General features: G+C 36.7%; 1 protein-coding gene across 1 annotated transcript in view; it reads right to left on the reverse strand.

The window, feature by feature from the left end:
* EFNA5 (ephrin A5) overlaps positions 1-21,650 on the reverse strand; it is a 207,228-nt gene that overhangs the window by 19,394 nt on the left and 166,184 nt on the right. The window contains exon 2 of the mRNA XM_054003904.1: positions 19,267-19,559. Coding sequence (XP_053859879.1) covers positions 19,267-19,559 — 293 coding nt within the window. The remainder of the gene's footprint in view (positions 1-19,266; positions 19,560-21,650) is intronic.

Below are 21,650 nucleotides of genomic sequence, written 5' to 3' on the forward strand. Positions count from 1 at the left end.
ATTATTTTAAAAGCAATGAATACTGCATCAGACTTGAAACACACTGGTACCTCTTGAGATTTTCTCCTCCTGAATGCTCTAATAACTGTTCTCAGAAGCGAAGAGAGAACTCTACCTCTCTACTAGAAAAGGCCTTGTTTCACACTAACGACTTGACTAAGCAGATTGGGATAACCTTATCTCTATTTTCTATCTGCTACTTCCTGATCTAAGCAAGCATCACTGCACAGAAAACTTATTTCTCTATTCTTTACATGTTAACCAATTAAAGAACCAGTATACCTATGCTGTGAGCAGTTTCTAATGGTGTTTTCATATATAAGACCATACATATGGGAAACAATATAGGACAACACAGAACAACTTACTGGAAAACCTTGCTGACACTAACTTCAAAAGAGATGGACAAAAATTGTACAGAATTAACTTCTCTCAACCACCCAAGTGTCCATCACTGTTCAATTTAAGTGCCTCTAATCTACTCCATGTGATGTCTCCACTCCTCACAGTGCAGAGAACTCAAGCCTCATCCTACAAGAGTAGCCGTGACAGCCCTTATCCCATTTTCTAGGATCATGAAGATCTCCTTTCATTTTTGTCTCTGCTCTGCTAATCTACATCAACAAACATTTGCACTGGATATAGTTCTGATAGCTTGGAAGAGTTTCATGACAGTGTGCACAAGGTGCTTCTTCCTCTCACGTTTAAAAGAGGGTTCCATGCCCTGAGTTTCTTCAAAGAAATCTGGATACACTGTCATTTACCTTAGTTAGGAAAAGAGTAATTGAAATTCATGGATTTTCTCCCTGAGTTGCTGCAGCAAGCCTTTCAGAACTCAGAAACTGACAATCAACCAAACCAAATAATCCACATTTGAGATCACATCTCTCACTTTGGTGTGTGGGGAAGCATCATAGCTCCAAATACGTGTGTACCATCTGATCTGGAGTCTTCAGCAGCAAGGGTAGCAGATGCTTTCATACATATCTATGAATTATACAATATGGTATTGTTGGCTTGAAGGCCAAACACACTCCTGAGTATGCCTACACAGATGCTGCAGTACCAGCTAAGGCAGGCCAGGCATGCCTGCTGCTTGCCCATCCCACTCTGACAGCTGCCTCAGGCACCAGGCGTCCTGGAGCACAGAGCGGTGTGGAGTCCAGCACACCCCAGCACAATATCCAGCCAGGACAATCATAAACCTAGGGGCCTCAAGGCTTCTTCCAGAGACTGCACACCCAGAACCAATGACACAGAAGGATTGTTCTTGTTCTGTGCTCCTAGTTAATTTTTAAGATCGTTATAAATTTCCAGTTCACCTCTTAGGGGTCACTGAATAACTCATTCTTTAGCCAAGTAAAAGTGCTTGTGTATGCTCCTGCATTTTCCTCTTCTGCCCTTGTGAAATATCCTGCAGAGACAAGAATATTTTTTTCTTGGATCAAAATGGAATTTTTTTTCCTAAAAGCCCATGAGGTGTGTAATCAAAGCTGGCACTGGAGCATCCTAATTATGAAACCCAGCAAGGAACTATCACACACATTTTGTGGACTTCAGTTTTCTTGTTCATAGAATATTCTTGCTGAGAAAGAAGAGGCCGTAAGAAAAATTCAGTAAACAGAACTCAAACTGCCAGTAAATAATTTTTCATTTCTGCCTTTAATACTATGGTAAAATTAAGAAAAATTAATCCTGTATTTGTAAAACGTTTTTTTGAGAAAACATCCTGAACTCCTCAGATGTAGAACTGATGGGGTGGGTGTGGGGGACAATGAACGTTGAAGGGAGAAGGGCTTATATTTTCATTTTGTTTTATTCAAAAAAAACATGCATCTTCATAAAATCATAGAATGCTTTAGGTTGGAAGGACCCTTTAAAGATAATCTGGCTCCTCTCTCACCACCACCCCTCCATGGACAGGGATATCTTTCACTAGACCAGGCTGCTCAAAACCCCATTCAACCTGGCCTTGTTCACCTCCAGCAATGGGGCATCCACAACTTCTTTGGTCAACTTTCTCCAATAAACTCTGTCCTACTAAAGAGTTTTCTCCTAACATCTAATCTAAACTTACTCTCTTTAAATTAAAAGTTCCCTCTTGTGCTATCACTATATGCACTCGTAATAAGTCTCTTTCACCTTTGCTACAGACCCTCACTAGCTACTGGAAAGCTCTAAGGGCTCCCTTGACCCTTCTCCAGGCTGAACAACCCCAGGTCTCTCTCAAAGTGAGGTGCTCCAGTGTGCTTGATCACCTTTGTGGCCTCCTCTGGAATTACTCCAACACAACCGTCTCATGTTGCAGGCCTCAGAGCTCGACAGAGTACTCCACATCAGATCTTACGAGTATGGAAAAGAGGAAGAGAATCACTTTCCTAAACCTGTAGGCCATGCTTTTTGTGGTGAACCCAGGAAACAATTTTTGGCTTTTTGGGCTGCAAGCATACATTGCTGGGTCATATTGAACTTCTCATTAACAAACACACCCAAGCCCTTCAACTCAGGGATGCTCGAAATCCATGCCTGCGTTTGTACTTGGAATTGTCCTGACAGAGATGCAGGACCTTGCACTTGGCCTTGCTGAAACCCATGATGTTGTCACAGGCCCACTTTAGGCTTGTCAAAGTCCCTCTGGATGGCATCCTTTACCTCAAGACCATCAACTGCAGGTGTCATCTGCAGACTTGCTGAGGGTGCTCTGATCCCACTCTCCATTTCACTGACAAAGATGTTAAACAGCCCCAGTTCCAACACTGAGCCCCAAAGAATGCTGCTTGCCCCTGGTTTCCACCTGGACATCAGAGCTCTCTAAACAGAGCTAAAGAAAAATAGCAGGTCTGAAGTGCTATCAGTGCTAGCTGCTTTCTGCTGAGCTGAAGTGACCATTTTCAAATCCTTTCAATCTGTGGTGAAAAGATCATTACCATGCTAGTCCCAGGAAGTCAGTCCTCCTGCAAGTAAGCTCCTTTGTTATGAATATGGAACAGATGGAATCAAATCTATCTGCTCCATAGGAACAAAAACACTTACAACCTAGCTCTCTCTATTAAAGACTCTACTTAGCTCCTTTATAGCACTGGCTTTCTGTGCACTGCTGTGAGGTTTTGACTTTATAGAAAAAGGTGCTTCATAAAAGCAATAGTTCTTAGTCCTAAACCAAAAGCAGCCTAAGAACAGTAGAAGAAGAATGCTGTGTTTAACCTGCATGGCTCCTTGGAGATATGCAAATATTCAATTACTATTTTTTTAAAGCTACAAAAAGGATTTTTTCTGAGGAGGAAAGCCAGCCATATGTTGCAAAGACTGTGCATCAATGACAGTGAAGTACACAGACAGCAATCGACTACTTACTCTAATAAAGGTTGAATCTATCTATATTATTGCAAGAAATAACATCAAGATGAACACTTCCACAAATAAATCTGTATCATTCTTTGAAAAATTCACCATTTCTGGTAGGAGACAAACTCCCTGAAATTAGATTTCTATGAATACAAGACAAGATTTAGTGCATCAATTTATCTCCAAATATTGCATCATGTAGGACCTATTTCCTAAGATTTTAACAGAAACTGTATCAATATTACAATTAACTTTGCAAACTGAAAATATGCACAAATATGCACAGATTTAGTTACTGAATCTGCCCATTAAGCAAGTACATGTAAAGGATCTGTCACTTCTCCTACCATCAGAACAATAACAAAAGCCAGCCACACATTCAACACATTCACATTTTTATAAAATCCCTTACAACAAAAGTCAGAGGCCTCCTTTACTCACAGGTTAATATGTTAATATATTTACCATTTGGCTGTTTTTTCAGAATAATTGAAATAAAGATTTCTGTTGCAGAATGCTTTGATTCTGACTAAATCAAGTCTTCAGGCAAATCTCCTCCCCACCAGCAAAGGCACAGCTTGCCTGAAGTCATAACCTTTGTTGGCAGGAGGGAACTGGCCTTGAAACAGATCATGAAGCAGATGTTTTATGCCAAATCAGAGTCTAGGGATACACAGACTACTGCAAATAAAACTCTTCTCCTGTCTGTTCAGTCATTTCAATTCCCTGCAGCGTGAAATATGAAGTTGCCAACAAGCGGCCAGTGCACTACACAGCACAGCAGGGAAAGCAAGTACCACAGATGCACTAAGGGCTGGAAAACTCCTTCATTAGCTCTGCTTTTCAGCCCAAGTGTGAGCAGTGACACTTGGGCCATCCAAATAAAGGTGATGGTTCTTGTAAAGACCAGTTTCAATCAGGTCCAATGATAGAAATTGTGTGCATTTGTTTGGGGGAGAAGGAGAGATGGCTGTGCCACAGATCATGGTCATTAGTGGCTCACAAAAAATGTGGGGTTTTTTAATTACTTTTCTTAAAAATTTTTGCACCGAAGACATGCAAGCTGGCAAAATATCCATCTACAGGCTCACAAAAAAAATTCCATCAGCTTGCTGTCAATTCAGGGTTCTGCAGAACAATTCGTGACAGAAGACCTAGAGGAATTCCTGTTGTTAAAGCAGTGGGGTACTTCCACACCAGGAAAGGGTACGAGCCCTGCTACCACCACCTCTGTGGAAGTGGCCCTTGAGCAAAAGACCAAGAACAGGGCAGTATTCCAGCTCCCTCTCTTACTGGTCCCTCCATCTCGATATCTCCATCTAATTTAAGCATCACCTGTCTAGAGACCCTTACTCTTTAAAGACAGATGCTTAAAATCCAGTTTTAAGACTTTTTCTTCTTAAAACAAACCTTGTGCTTTCAAGTCAGTTTCCATCCACATCAAAACTACAATGACTATTTCTTGGTTTTCTAAGGTGAGAAGCATTTTGTGTTGAAATGAAGGAACAGCTAACAATACAAGACAATCTTAGTCCTTGATTATGGTAGATCAGAAATGGGGCTCAAGTTGATGATAATATTGTATTTGCACTTAAAACACACAACACAAAAAACTAGTAAAAATACAAACATGCAATTCAAATGAACCTACTGAAAAGCTTTCAGGGATGTTTACTATCCACAACAGACATAACATTTTCAGAAGAACTCTGTGCTTCATGTGCAAACCATTTTAGAAATCAGTCCAACTATTTAGACACCTAAGTGACAGCTAAGTACTTCTAAAATTATTACTCAAATTGGCAATGCTAAACATTTGGGACATGTGGCCTGTAATGAACACTATTTATTTTACCTATTTTGGACTGGGATCAAGGAATAATGGTGTAGAGGACAGAGAAGCTGCTTTTACCTGGGTTTAGGTGGTGGCTTTGTTGGGTTGGCTTTTGTTTGTTTTGCCTTGGTTTATTTTGTTGCCGTTGTTTTCTTCTAATTGTGTGTTCAGGTATATTTCAGATCAGTGTCTTAAAGCCTAGACAGACTCCACTTAAATATAGATGCACTAAAACCAATGTCATTTTCTGAGGCTCATGTCAAAATAGACCATGAATATCAAAACATCTGTATGCACAGTTGTCAGAACTTTTTTTCAGAAGTCCACTTAAAGTGAATACAAATAATTTTTTTTTGCATACATGTATTTTTTTTTTCAAATCTGATGTAAAACTATCAGTCAGGATTTATGCCTAGAAATTCAAAAATCTGTTTCTTCATGAAAGGGGACAGAAAAAAAACTTACTATTTTTAAATCTTTTGTCCCCTCTTCCCTCATAGAAAGGTATAATTTCAGAGTTTGCTTTATTTGGCCTAACATAAATTTGATTAAGAGCTAAGGCAATTTAATGGGACTTCCTGTTGCTGTTTTATTTGTGTGTCTTTCATTGCTGATTGTTTTTTGGTTGGTTTTGATGTTGGAGGTTTTTTTTAAAAATGTGCAATATAATTTCATTTCATATTTATAAGAGTGGAGTACAACTTTTCATGTATATATTAGTACACAGAATATCATATGCTGTTCACTAGCACTCTAAGGAATGGAATACATCTTTGTGAAAATCTAGCTGTATTCACACTAATACTAAGAGTATTAACTGCAATTTACATTTCTAATACATAATGTTTCTCATTCTCCTAGTCAATACAATTCGAAAAAAAATTCCCTTCCTTTTCTTCCCACAACTTTAATAAAGCAGCAGGTTTCCCAAAAGATTAATTATGGATTAAGATTATATTTCACTCAAAATATTCTATAGTATAAAATAAAAAAATCCTAGGCAGAAATATCTCTTCTCAGCTAGATTAACATAATAAGAAATATTCTCCCTAGGCAGTGCTTTACAAGGGATTTCCTCAAGCTAACTCTTAACTTACATATTTTCAAATTAATTAATAATTTGACTAGAAGCAATGCTATTGTCTCTGATGAGAACAAGCAGCTGGCATTTCCAAGCAGGGACTGGCTCATGGGTCTGGGACCCTCAAATCACAGCAGACACCAACCATGCCAGCTAACTGCAAAACCACTGGTGAATTCACTTTGTCCTTCAATTAAGAAGGCAGAAATAGCATGTCATGACAGGTAGTTGGGAAAACTCCAGGGAAAATGAACATTTTATATTTTGCATCCCAAAGATTTGGGTGGCAAACTTTTTTAGAAGTTGACATATTTCCTTAAGGAAGCTGATCACATTTTGCAGAGAATGACTTCTTCTGCTATTTTCTTCAACAGGACAGATTTCAGCAGGAATGTCTCTCTCTAAGGCACATTGATTACCACATTTGTTACCAAGAAGGGAAAGGGAGCTAAGCACAAAGAGGAATAAAGTTAAAGAAAAGACAAACACAGCTCTACCCCAAGAAGTGTCAGTCTCCTTCTTAAACTAGGACTAAATTTATCTTTAACCTCATTTTTGTTTTGTGAAAATGTGTAGTGATTATGATTATGCCACATCAAGGATAAGAAACAATAGTTGGACAGATCAGCCCATAGAGGAGAATGATCATCTATAATAATCTTCACTGGCACTTGATATTACAAATATCTTGTCCTTGTTAGAACATCGTAGTTTGTGAAAATTATCATTTTTATAGTAACAACAGCTAAAACCTTTACCACATTTTTTTTTTTCAGAGATCTAACCAATATCTCCCAGAAAAGTTGTGGAGTCTCCTTCACCAGAGATATTCAAGAACCAACTGGACTCCAACCTGTGCCGTGTGGTCTGGGACAACCCTGCTGAGGAAAGAGGTCGGACCAGATGAACTACTGTGGTCCCTTCCAACCTTATCCTTTCTGTGATTCTGTGGTTCTATAATATGTTCATATTATTATTTTATTTCATATTATTATTTTATAAATATACAAGTGTATATATACACATATGCATGTATATCCATACACACATACACATACATGCTGAATTCATGGTAAATATAGGAAAAAAGATCAGTCAGTTGAGAAGAAAACATTGTTACAAATATTTCATCTTTTTAGAAGAACAGTATCCCTAAGACAACACTCATCCTTAGGAAAAATATCAAGTAATAGATTTTATGCTTATATTAAGCCAGGAAGATAATCAAGTGTTCTGACCTACTGCATTCATCAGCTGCCCCATACTGATTTTGAGGAAGGAGAGGGCACATTATTGTCATGACACAAGATTTCAAAACCTCCATGGATCAGAACTGTCCCTGCAGAAATCTCTTTATGTTTGAGGTTGAACAGAAGCCTTCCCTATTACGTTTGACTATTAGCCCCAGGAAGTTTCTCAGGGGAATAACACTACCTCTACCGATTTTATCATGTCCTTTTCTTGTGAAATATTTCACTGAAAATAATTGGAACCTAATGATGCTTCAGAGGAGTCTCTACATGAAAGAAAGAAATAATAGGAAGAAATATTCTGTTTGAGACTGTACATTTTTTTATCCTTAGACATCCAATGGGAACTGTCAGAGCTACCAACCAATTAATTTTCTAATCTCTTGTAATGGGTTTTTTTCTCCTTCAACCCTTGTTTGTCTCCTTTGTAGCAAACAAAAGATTTTTCAGTTATGTTTTGATTTTCTTAATATTACACAATGCTAAAATGCGAAAGTGGAAGCAAAATGGACATACCATGACAGAATAAAATATGTCTCTTTTTTAATACCTTGGAACACGATAATGTCAAAAAGTACTCTGCTAAGAAATTGATTTTGTCTGTCTGAAACACAAGAAAGTCTGAAGGTCGTGTTGGCGGTCTGTCCTGCATTGCTGTTAAACCCTACAATATTAATTTTGACCTCTTTCTTATCATTCTAGTAATTTCTTTGTATCCTGTGCCAAGTTCATGGGCTGCTCCTATAGTGTTCCACAGAACTACTTGCAGAATATGAAGGGATCGCCTGTACTATTTTTTCCTGGAGATCCATATAGGACTTGTGAAGCCATCTTAAGGAAAAAAGGCAAATTAAAAAGAAAGCATGAACAAAAAATGAACCAAAATGTGCTACAACCATAAACAGAGAGACTTCTCACTTCTCTTATTGGAAATCTGTACTTGCCAAACAATTAAGAAATATGGGTCTGGTTTGTTTTTTAACCTCATTCTGCTTTGTTGATTAACCTGTTTCTGTTCTTAAAATTAATTACACCATCTTGAGTCTCCACTGCATAATTTTATCAAGGAGGCAACAAATCATACTGGCAGTGGTGATCCATGTTGAAGTGGAATGCAGAGTAAAATACAATTTTCCTCAAATTGCCAAAACTGTTAATCTTTATCTAAATGCCCAAAATAACTGTTTTGTTCTCTGTGACAGTCGGGAGAAAAAAAAAAAGTCTTCCAAAAATCATTCTGGCAGCCAAACTGCTTGTTAATAAAACCTGGAGAAACATTTGTGATTAATATAAATTACTAATTCCTCTTTTAATGTCTTAACATGACAGTGACTAATTTACACAGTTTTGTTTAAGCTGCCACTCAGTATTTCAAGTGGGATTGCGAACAAAAAAAATGCTGTTGCACTGGTTTATGTTTCTATGCAAAGCTACCACAGGTGCAAGCTCTATAGATGAGGAATCCTATCTCTGGCAATAACTTCCAAACACACTGGTTGATTGTTCTGCTTGGGACTGGGGGAAAGAGCCAGCAGTGAAACCTATCCAACACCCCCCTATTATAAGCTGGAAGTGGCACATTTTGTATGGGCATGGAAGTCTGTTAAAACAAACTGAGAGGGAGCTGTTGTTTTTGCTACCTAGTCCACAGCAGTTTTCAGTGGCACAATGAGAGACTGCTAGATTCCTCCTAATTTAATTTTGAAACCCATCACTGCAACAAAGTGTGTGAGCTGGAACGTGGGTACTTTGGAGAACACCTCCAAACAGTTGTCAAGGAGATGCTTCCTTCCTCAGAGGCAGCCTTGCTCACATCATTCAAGTGAGAACCATGCAACAGAGGTTTCACACTGCCGCTCATGAAAAATAAATAATATCGATATTTTAAGGCTTCAGACAACTGGTTCAAAAATAACTATCACTGTCCTGTAATAAACGTGTTTAAAATGTAATCTTACACAGTTATTAATTTCAAACTCCAGTAGCATTATAATTTACCTCCTTACATTGAACTGCTAATAAAAAAATTATTTTATTAATTATTAATGGGAACTGCATTAATAACTTCATGCCCATGGGGCAAGAAAAATTCATTACTTATTTGTGCATCACCAGCCAGAAGCAAAGAGGTGATGTTATTAAGCCCTCTTCAAGAGGACAGGCTGCATTCCTTCACAGTCCTGAAGATCCTCAAAAAAGACACTACATTTAAGGTAGACAGCTCTGTGCTGTAGGATAACAGTGAAGACTACTTCAATGCCTCACACCTGAACAACTTCTTCAAAATCTCAAAATACTAGAAGTAGTCCATGTGGAACTACAGGTATTGAGGTAAAGGAAGATGACCCAATATTACCAAAAGCAGATGTGTCAAAAAAAAACGACTTAAAAAGAAACCCAACATCATAATCTTCAAAATATCCTCACCTACAATTCTTAAGACACAATGTATGTGAGTTGAGCTGATCTGGTTTATTTTTGCCTGAACATATTTTGAACGCCACTATGACTGAATTGTCAGGGCTCTTCAAATTGATTAATATATCTCCATTCTGATTATCTTCCAAATAATTAAGATCATTTCACCCCCAGAAGATGAGCAACAACCATTTTATTCCCCATAACTATAAAAAGGAGCCTGGTTACATTTGTGCATAGAGGTATAGTTCGAGTGAGATTTTGATACACCTTCATGCCATTCTTAATTCCCTAAAGTAGTGCTGTATCTAGCTGGGTATACGTCTTGATATTTTAAATATTAAATATCCATGATGCAAAAGGAAGGCCAGGGATACTTTAGAGGCAGTAAAAATCTCATTTGGCCAGTAATGTGGATGACCTACTGCTTTCCTGAGGGAAAGTGAAAACTTTAGAAATGCTGAAAAAATTTTCTGTAATTTTTCAGTATAAAGCATTTCTATGTACTTCTGAATACTCCTGTGGGAAAAAAAATCTTATTCTACATGATTTGTACTGACTTGTCAAGAATCTTGGAAATAGAAGTATTAACTGCATGTGCCATTTAGAGCCCAGAGTCCTGGGCACCGTGTCTGAAGAAGACACATTACTTGGAAATAAGAATGTTATTGAGAATTCTGTCATGTTTTCCTTTTTCAGAGCCTCCTCTAATATCAGAGGGCTTGGTAGATTAGAAACAAATTTGCTTTTTTTAAATTTAAGTATTTAAAAAAATATGGAGTTGAATGTTGAATATCAACCTATGAAACAAGACCATCAGCCAATTGCTCAGCATGCAGAAGTATTTTTTCATTGAGGGAGTTTAGTTTTGGTCTAGTGGTTTCAGGCATGCATATATAATCAAGTTTGTATCACAACACATACAGTATCACCCAAGAAAGTGCTGCCTTGGTGATTTAGTCTGAGGAACAGAGAGGCTTAACATGCTGATGACATGGAGGCAATGAAGTACAACACTGTTATTCCAAATGTCACGCTATGCTATTTTCATTTCTGTTGGCATGAGCTCCATGTTACGAAATGCATACTTCCAATACAACAGCTCATTAAACAGGTTTCAGTTTGCTCAGAAATCAAATTAGAATACTGTTACAGAGTTACAAGTCCTCACATTATTATTAATATTACCCTCCACTTCTGCGAATCCTTTCATCCACAGACTCCACGTGCTTCAGTTTATCAATCTCATAACATTCCAGTGAAGTATCACTGCAATGAATTTCACCCACCTACTAAGTGCAGCAACCTCTGAGATGTTAAGTTGTAGCTGTTGAACATCAAAACTGATTTAGAGTAAGGAATGATGAATGGTCCATCAGGATTTAAAGAGCTGTGAGCGATTCATTCAATTGTACTTCCAGCAGAACACTAAAATTTAAACACTTACTTTTAAGAAAATTCAAACGAGATTTTTACAAGATTCACAAATGTAAAAAAGTACAGTCACCATTAGGGAACATTTAGTCACTATTTGTCTTAAGGCAGGTGCCTCACATACAGATTCATCAAGTTCCTAATGCTCCCTAAAAGCCTTTTATACAAGGTCTAACCAATATACATTTTTAATGCTTGTGATTGGATGATCAGGTAGCATTCAATATATGCTTTATTTTTCTACAAAATGAACTGGCCTTTGTCAAGCAACTTAGATGAGAAAGAAAAAAAGGCAGAGAAAAGAAAACCCTGTCATTTACTTTTCTGTGGTCACTCCTTCACCCTTCCTAACGACCAAAATCAGTACTTCAGTAGAAAGTATCATGTCACTGATCTTCACAGGAGGGTGAAGACCTTATAAAATATGTTATAGAAATGTTCAGAGATGCAAGGGGTCCCCTCATTTATATTTCTGCTGCTGTCAGGACCTTAATGGCACTTCAATTTTTGAAGCATGTGAATCCAAACCTTCTTTTTCAAACTTGCTTTCTGAAAGACATTAATTCCCTTTGAAAAACTCAGGCAATAGAAACCAATGCTTCCATGTGTGTTCTCTCTTCATTTTTTTTATATGGATCTCTCCCAAGTCCCAAATTATTCAACAGCTTTTAATGTTCCCTTTGAGGATTCTAAGAACGCAACCAATGTCAAAATCTATTATACACTGGTGATTATTTCTGCTTTCTTTTAAGCAGGACCAGTACTTCATCTTTTTCTGATGCTTTCTAACAGAAACCAGTCCTTTAATCTACACACTAGGTTAAGCATGAATCCCTTTTAAAGGTCACCTTCTTTGTCTGTCTAATGTTGTCACAAAAAATATTTTTTAAAGTACACATTTATCAAACCCTTTCAATTGCTTTGATTTCATTCAGAACATCTCAAGTGATTCTAGTAAACCAGCTATCAAAGCAGGATTTGTAGTAGAGTGTCATGTCTGATCCCACTGCTGTCAAAGCAGAATCAGTGTTTATGTTGATCGGGTCTAGATTGAAAGGTTAATGGGGAACCAGGCAATAAACAATGTTTATCTAAAAGAGAAGTGCAATTAACATGCTAAAAATGTTTGTGATTCCCTCAGCATCCTTTAATAATGTCCTTAGTTAAACTTCATTTTTCAGTTTTTAGTGCAAACTAGGATATCCAAAGAGAGAGTTCCAAAAGTCATCCTATGTTTTCAAAAATCAATGAGGAAATGTAAGCACCAGCAGTACCTGTTGAATTGAAGAAAGGCTGCCTTTTTTCACTTGCTGGAAGACAAATCCCATCTTCACTTTCAAAGTAAAATATATGCTATTTAGGTCAACCATTTGACAACTAGAAACAGTTTTTAATAGAAGTTAAGCCTACAAGTAAATAAACTGACTTCACTTTTCCCGGTATAAGCTAAGTATGGTATGACAAGATTTACCATCATCCTGCCCTACTCATTCCTCTAAAGCTCACACAGCTCTCTAAAGATAAACTTTGCCCCAAGTCATATATTTGATTTTGAGTCCCAGTATTTACAGATTCAACACAGAAAAACATCCAAACTAGGCCTTTTAGGGCATGTAAGTCATTGATATGAGAGGACATAAAACACCCAAAGAGAGATTTTCTGAAATATTTTTTCATACAACTACTCAGTGAAAAGATGGCTGCTTATTAATAAACCATATATTCTAATTACTGATTTAAAGAAAAAAAAATCATAATTTCTAGAGTAAAACTAGTTAAATATTACTGTGCTACCCCAGCTGGGATATGACAACAAAAGCCCTGACTTCCTCTAAAAAAGTAAGTATTCTAAGTAATCTAATCAAACTGTCAGCCAAACTTCCTATAGTAACGTTTGATTGATTCTTATACTCTTCAGGATGCACATGAAAAGTCTCACTAATTTCTTTAAATTATCTCCTTTTCCAGCAGAAATTTCCTCAAGTAAGTCAGGATCAAAATCTGAGAGTGTACTTATGCCTCCAGACAGCACCTCCTATCAACCGACCTACAGTCAGCAGCAGAAACTGCTGTGCTGATGACACCAACTGGTTTTGATAAAGCAAGATCTTCAGGTTTATAGAAGGATGACTAAAAGAGCGAGAAGTGTAGTTTTTTGAGGGGGCTCACATTTACATTTTCTGATAAGACAAAATTACAGTTCACAGTCTTGCTCCCACTACATCAAACTAAACCTCCAGCAAACATGGAGATCCCTAAATCAAATAACTATCTTACAGTGAGGCGTGCCTGCTCATGGAAAACATTGATATCCACTAATATTTAAGCTGGTGCTCAAGCAAAAGCAATGAGGTCTATGCAGCTGTTTAATAGCATTCTTTTTTGAGCACATGAAAAATACCTGTAATACAACTGTTAGTTGCTCAGTAGTTTTTTCCTGTATAGTATCACAGGCTACTCAATCTTGCTTCTGCAAAGTCACCTTTCTTAATTCTTGCTATATTGAATCCAATCCTGAAAGAATAATATCAAAGCTGGCAATCTGGAAGTTTCCAGGGTCTTAGTCATGTTGTCAGGTCTGTGTTAATTTCCATGAAAAGTGAACACTACACTTCCTATGATAACTGCTAATTTATAGAGGGATATGTAAAGTTCTTCCCTGCAAGTTAGGACTTCTAAATTCTGCCAATAATTCTTCATTAAAAATTGAAAAATCCATAATGGACCAGCAGCAACAGCAAGCAGTGGTAGTTTTGAGTGATAGTTTTGAGTCCAGTCCCATCCCCAGCAATTCAGTGGCTAAGACACTTGGAGAGAGAATTTCAGTACAGGTTCTACCACAGAAATTTCAGGTGGAAAGTAGTGAACAGGCACAGGGCAAGTCAACAGTAACAATATGAATTATGCTTATATATGGACGTATTATGCTTACATATTGAGATAAAAAGACAGTAACCCTCCAAAACTCAACCAGATCACAAAATGTGGAATTGCACAGGACAGAAAAATTGATAGAGAATTGTAGAGACTAAAGAAAAAAGCACAAACAAACACTCAACTCTTAACCACTCACAAAACATGGTAGAAGAGGGTAAAGAGAATAAGTTTAGCTCAACTGTCATCAAGGACTGCTACTGGCCTAACAAGACCTCAGATAGAGACCTTATTAATACAACAAGCTAATAACCTAATTAATAGACAGAAGTAAGAGGTGTAGGTATTAAAATGCTTTTTCCTACTACTGTTCTTTCCTTAAAATCCTTATAATCAGAGAAGCCTCCAGATGTCTGCAGAATGATTGTCCAGCTACCTGGCACCTATTAGAGAAAAATGACAGCAGGATTCAAACTGTTTCACAGTCTTTGGAATGAAGTGAGGACAACTTCCGGAAACAGAGGTGGAACCAGCTAACAGAAGACACAATTTTTGTATTAGAAATAATGCAAATCATATGTTCTCCTATAGAAGGAACAGCTAAGACTGTCAGGATATAATATCATTTGTCTAAAACCCCTCAGAATCAGAAATTTCAGGAAAAGAAGGAATTAGGTCAGAGAAACAAGGGTAATGGGGAACAAACCCAAACACAAAAAAATATCAAGGGAGCAGGTAACAGTAGGTTTCTTGTGAATATATTCTGTGAGAAAAAGGAGTATAGAACGGTTATATGTTATTAAGAAGCATATGCACAACTGAAAGAACAATTTTATAAACTGCTTCTTAATTTAGCCATTAACACATGAACTATTGAAAAATATTATTTATAACCATAATTAAATTGAAATCATAATAGGACACTATCCTGATCTAGTCACAAGTAATACAATTTCATCAAAGCTTTCTCAATTGACAATCAGAAGCTTCATGCAAATAAATGGCAGTAACAAAGGCACAGTGGCACATTAAAGGTGAGACAAAAAACCAGCATAAGCATTTTGAAATGGGAAAGACACATATAAAAGATAAAATTAGAAAGAAACAGCAGCAAAAAAAAGGTTATACAAATAAATCACAGGTTTTTAACTTTTCATAACGATTTTTAAAAGATGAAAGGGGCGCCTTTCTCAAGAAGAATGGAGGAAAAAACCCACAAGTTATGTCTAGATATATAAAAAGTAAAGCCTGCTTACTGTTAGCAAAAATTGTAAGAATCTTGTGGAGAACAGATAAGAAGCTAGAGAATTGAGAATAAGAGCAAACCTACCTTGTCGTTCTAGGAAAAAGGTATAGTGTATATAAATGAAAAGATTCACAGTGATCAAATTATTAAATAAACAATATATATAAAATCTTGGAGGATATGATAAAAATACCAGAGATATTTTACCTGTAGAGAAGTATAAATTACCGAATTCTTCTCTGAAATAACTGGACTGATGACTCAGAGAAAAGCATGTACCACACCCTAATACTTTTGATACTACACTGGTGCTTTCAAGAAAAGAACAGCTTTTAAGCTCTAGCTTAAATCAACAAAACAGCTTGGTTTGGCAACTGAGGTCAAGATTCTGCAGAACTCTGTACCAGCCTGCTTCTAGACATATCCTCCCCCTTTTTATTTCAACAGCCCTGATGTATATTTGCCAAATTGTCACTTTATTTTTACTTAACACATTAATAAATTATCTGCAATTAAGTTAAAATAAAGGGAATTATATGATCATTTTTGAACATATAATTATGTAACATTCTACATTTTAGGGCTCTTGTGTTCATCTCATCTTGCACAGTACCTCACCTTAACCTGAACACAGAAACTTATGTTCTCTTCCAAAGGACATTAAAATCACTATCATGACACTATTTTGTTTCTGCTTTCTGTATATTTCATTTGCTTCTGTTTCAGTACTAATACTATTTTACTATTTCATTGTTTTCAGGCTGGCATACATTAACCTGAGATGAGCACCTGATAAGAACTAAGTAAAAATTAAGACTTCAGGTCATGATCTATTATTTGCTTTTCCCAGTCCCACGCTGTGCACACCCTAACTAAATAAAAGTTAATTTCTTTGTAAATATTTAATAACCTTTTCTTTCAAAACCAAACTCAATCAGTACTTTTGATTGCATGACTGTAATGTTGAATTCACTTGCTCAATGTAAATTTGATATCAGATGGATAAAGTTTTTTCCTTGCATTATCCTAGAATGAACATGCACAGAATGCAGATCCAAGCTCATCTGAGCAATATGTAAGGCAATGGCATACCAAAGAATGGTGGTATTTTCTAAATGAACAGTTCAGACAAAGAGACAATGATTGTTCAGAGATTATTTCATTTTCTGAAAATAATGGATGCAAAAGAAGCAAGCCACATCCTTAACAGTTAAATTGTGAAGATTTTTGACGCAACACCAGACAGTAACAAAGTTAACCAGCCACTTCATATATCTGTCTTTTCAGAGGTCTAGACTACAAGCATATTTTGTAACCCTTTAGTAGAATATGCCAGACTGATCCTATATAGTTAGTTTTCCCTCTCTCCTGCAGAGAGAGCAAAGGTTTCAGATCTGCTGAGCAAAGGACACCTTTCATGGCAAAGGAGTAATTTCTATAACATGCAGATGCAGAAAGGTAACAAAAGTAGTCTCCAGAGCCTGAACATCTGCTTACAATTTGGATGAGGAAACAAGGAACAGCATTTCACCATCTTCTTTCTTCAGCATAGACTAAGAGAAAAACATTACAGGATGGACAGCTGTGCCCTGAGAAGGCCTACATATTATTGTTAACTTATTGTACAGTGCTTCTTTGAAATTTCTGCAATGTTAATACCCTTGTTAATTCCCTCAGCAAAGCAAAGTATGAAGGAAAAAATATACTTAAGTTACAGAAAAGAAGGAAAAATGCTTATGTGTCACTAAAACACAACTAAAAATTCAATTTCAGTTAAGCTTAGCTTAAACTAATGTTTACATCTCTTTGCTATTTTTTTGCTATTTTACCTTTCATTTTAAAAAAAATCCATATTAATGCAGTTGAATATCATAATGCTCTTCAAATTTTAAAGTACTTCAGAACAATTGTTTTGAAGGGAGCCCTTGACAGTTAAATGAATATTATAGATTTTTAATGAAAGTTATATGATTTTTACTGACTTACTGAATTTGAGCAAAAATGAGGAAAACCAGGCATAAGCAACCTGGGTGTATTTAAATTACAATATCTCACTTGAGAGTTCAATGGATTTCGTATGTTTTGACAATGAAGCTATTAGACAGCCCAGCCTGAGATTTCTTTTTTTTTTTTTCTTCACTTTCATCTTTGGTTTTCATCTTTATTAAACATTTATCCTTTTTTCTTTTTTAAAAATTTAGAAAACGAGTTATTTTCTTCAGGCTTGCAGCTAAATATGTCATTCCAGTGCTACATTTTATTGCACCTTGTGATGATAGGCTGCTTTCCTTAGCTTAACTATTCCTGCTTATTTGACTGATGATGCTCTGGAACTGAATTTTAAAGAAACCTAACCAAAAAACAAAAATCCACAAAAAGAATTGGACAATTCCAAGGGAGCCTGATATCAGAATTTTGAATTACACAAAACTCTTTCTCAAGTGACACAAATAGGACTGGGCCTACACAACACAGACTTGTTTATCCCTGAACATTATCTACTTAACACTGTATCTTTATACTATTTCTCATCTCAAACCCCAGTTTTAACTAACATTATTTAAAATATTATTTTGGTATTATTTTTATTATTGTGTTTCAGCACAAGAACAAGGCACAGTTTTTCTAATGAAAAACTGCTTTTATTTGATGGAAGAAAAAGGAATTAATAGGAAACTATCTACTAAGACTGTTATTTCCATGTAGATTATGAAAGGAAAAACAAAAATCTCAATGTTGAAGAAATGAGGCTGAAAACAGAGATCATACATACTCAGTTTCTTTGGTGAAATGAGGTGGAATGACTTTCACAGTAGAAAGGCCAGCTATGTATATAAAAGCAATATTTATTGGGATCTGCAGTTTATGTAAAGTGTCCAACTCTGCTGTCTAAAACTAAAAACAGGGAAAAAATAAAGCTGGAGCAGTCAAAACTTGTTAGGGGTGAAAGCTACAAGTACAAAAATGAGTTGCTGAAATAAGATCTTTGTTGGGAGTATTAAACACACGAGATAGTTGAAATGATATGACTTGCACAGTGGAGTCAGGGAATCAGCTTGCCTAACCCACGGGGTTTTAACCTCCTGGTGTTTTCACATTATGTCTCCTGCATCTTGTCTGGGTGCCTGGAGCAGTCCTGACCTAGATCTCCTCACCTGCTTGCCTCCTGCTCCCAAAGCACTCCCATTTCTGCCATGCTGACAAAAACAGCTCACCCATGAAAAAGTTGTGGGGGAAAGGAAGGTAGAAGAAAGAAGCCACTTGGCTAAATACTAGGATTATTTGGCCTGAGAAATTACAGCTTTAAATACCACTGGGCTACTGATATCAGCAGTGTAATATCACTCAAGACCAACACAGACCTCACTTTCCTTGGGTGATAAATACTAAAGAGACAAGAGTATTTCATCAAAACAAGTAAGAAATTCAAGGTATTCCACATACAAAGGATTAATTATTTTTCCTAATAGTTGGGGATAATTTATATCCTCCCCTTCTTGCCTCACCTCTGAATGCTGAAATAAATGTAATGTTGCATTTTGCTTTAAAAGTCAGCTGTGGTTCAGTGCACAGGTTGCCATGATATTTCATGTGAGAAAAGAAGCTATGATTTAATGTCATTTTCACTAGCTAGATTCCTAGCTAATGTATCTGGGGATAGTTTAATCCTGTGTTCACTGTAAGGTATTATACACCATTTGCCCCTCTGTATTTTCACAGAATGAAAAATTAGCTGTATTTCTTATAGCTGCTGTGCATCGATGGTAAACCTCTCTATACTCACAGATGTAGAAATACTCCCGGCCTGGCCTGAACTCAAATCCCAGTGAGAAGGGCGTGAAGAGCTGGAACTTTTCCGAGAACTTCAATGGTCCATTTGGGGAATGCGGCCGATTACACTCCCACCTCTTGAACCCTTTGGAAGTGTGATCACAGGAGCTGTAGCCATCAAAGTTCACCATGTACAGAACATAGCGTTCGGTCTTATCTTCTGGCACTGAGTCTTCATAGTGAGGGCAGAACACATCCAGGTAGTCATTGATGCAGACATCGATGTGGTAGTCACCTCGCTGGAATCTGGAATCACAGGAAGAGTTCAAACATAAGCACACTTATCTCAGGATGACCTTGTTGCAGGGTGACATTCTCATATGAAAGGGCATCACTAATGGCACTTCATTTCACCCCAGCCATGCACATCCACTCTCAAAAATGACCCTTACAATTCACCAGAGCTATCAGAGACTTATTGTGCTTATATATGATCATACAACCTTTTGGATAAAGGTTTTGCTCTATTTTTTTTTTACAAAATAAGTCTGTTGCTATTACCCACCCAGTTATAGGCTATCTTTCTATGGTTTATTGAAAAATAAACAAAGAAAGTGTCTGTCTTATTTGGTTGAGGTTTTTTTTTAATTGAAAAAAGAAACAAGAAGCAGCAAAGCCAAAACTGTATCAGCCTTTCCAAATCAGTGTCTATATAAACATCTGCATATGCATGCAAATAAATAACCCAAATATATCCTTTTCTCTGAATCATTCAGTAATCACCCCTGTGCTGAAAGCTGATTTGACTGTGAGTACTTATAGTTACTGCAAGAATACAAACAGGTTACTCTTTCATCATAATACGCAACAGTTTGTCAAGATGCAAAGAAAAGTCTGTATTGTTTTTAAAGCGATTTGAAAAGCAGTGCTTCTCCTTTGCCAAAAGTACACATTGAAGATGTTGCTCTTTTCAGATAAAAGGATCCTGAGATATAAATTATCAGCACTCAGCCTAATGTGACAGATCTGAATGAGTGACAGCTGAGAAATGCAGTGCAAGGCACCAGCCCAGATGCATTTTATTATTGCTGGTATTATTACCGATGATTCCTTAGAGATGTGGGATTCTTGTTTGTTGAGCGTGAGGAGGATTTTCTTGTTTCTCCCCTGCATGTTTCACTTATGTTACTTTTCTAATGTCTCCTACAGTGTCTGAAAGTATGGAGACAAATTCACTGCCTTCATGGGAGCTTATACCATGATAGATTTAACGATTCCATAAACCAGGTCTGTGCGTTCATTAAACTCCCTGGGGCAGCTAAAGAAACCAACCACTGACCTACTCCACTTCAGGCTGACTGGGCTACTTGTAGCTTCTCTCTTTCACAGCTGCAGTTGTCAAGTGTACCACAGAACAATAAAAAGGCCATGACAGATTTAACTATAATACTTCTTTTTAGCTGAGGGGCATATTTTAAACACCTGATGGACTTGAAATCTGCCATCTGGATCCTTCTATCTAATTTCAGAGAAAAAGCAATGATTTGCTGAGCCTCCAAGGATAAATTCAGAGCAAACTACACCTTTTCATATCCCTACAATAATTTTACTTCAATAAAATAGCTTTTTAAAGGGGGAAAACTGAATACGCATCAAAGCATGATAGATCTGTATAATTTCAGCCAGTGCACAGCCTCACAGTTCCACTCTATAACATGGAAAAGCCTTTTTGAGCCACAGTTCTTCCAGGAGAATTTACATTTATCAAAATTATTGGTCAAGATACTATTTTTGTATTCCACTGCTTCCAAAATCTGTCACCTGAACAGATAATGTCTTAACACATTTGCAAAAATGTATTGTCCTCAAACTGACATCGGTTCTCTGAATTAGTTAACAGTATGCTTTTCTTACAGGTAATGAAAAAGAGTGTAAGATACAAATAGAAAATATGCATTCAGGCAATATCTCTATTTTTTCAATTACAGTTTTAGTAAGTAAAAATTGATACATACTTACATATAAGTGTGTTTGTGTGTGGACAGAATTTTTTGTTTGTTTGTTTGTTTTATCATGTAGATGATAAATAATTCTGTTTTCTCAAGGTTACCTCTTTTATCAGCCTGTGCCTTCACCGTAATGCCCAATTACAGTTCTGTGACACAAACTATATGCTTCCAGAATTATACTTAAGTAATATATTCAAGATCAGACTGACCCTCTCTACCATTAGACTTTTACAACACAAATAACCTTATGTGAACTGTTTTTTTCACATTATTTTAAAAGTCAATGGAGAGCAATAGGAACTTCTGTTGTTCTGACGTTCAATTCATCCAGCCTCTTTAGTACATTGTAATGAGATGGATCACACTTCCAGAAGCAGCTAATTCTCTC

The sequence above is a fragment of the Vidua macroura genome, chromosome Z (assembly GCF_024509145.1).
Source record: "Vidua macroura isolate BioBank_ID:100142 chromosome Z, ASM2450914v1, whole genome shotgun sequence".
Classification (NCBI taxonomy): Eukaryota; Metazoa; Chordata; class Aves; order Passeriformes; family Viduidae; genus Vidua; species Vidua macroura.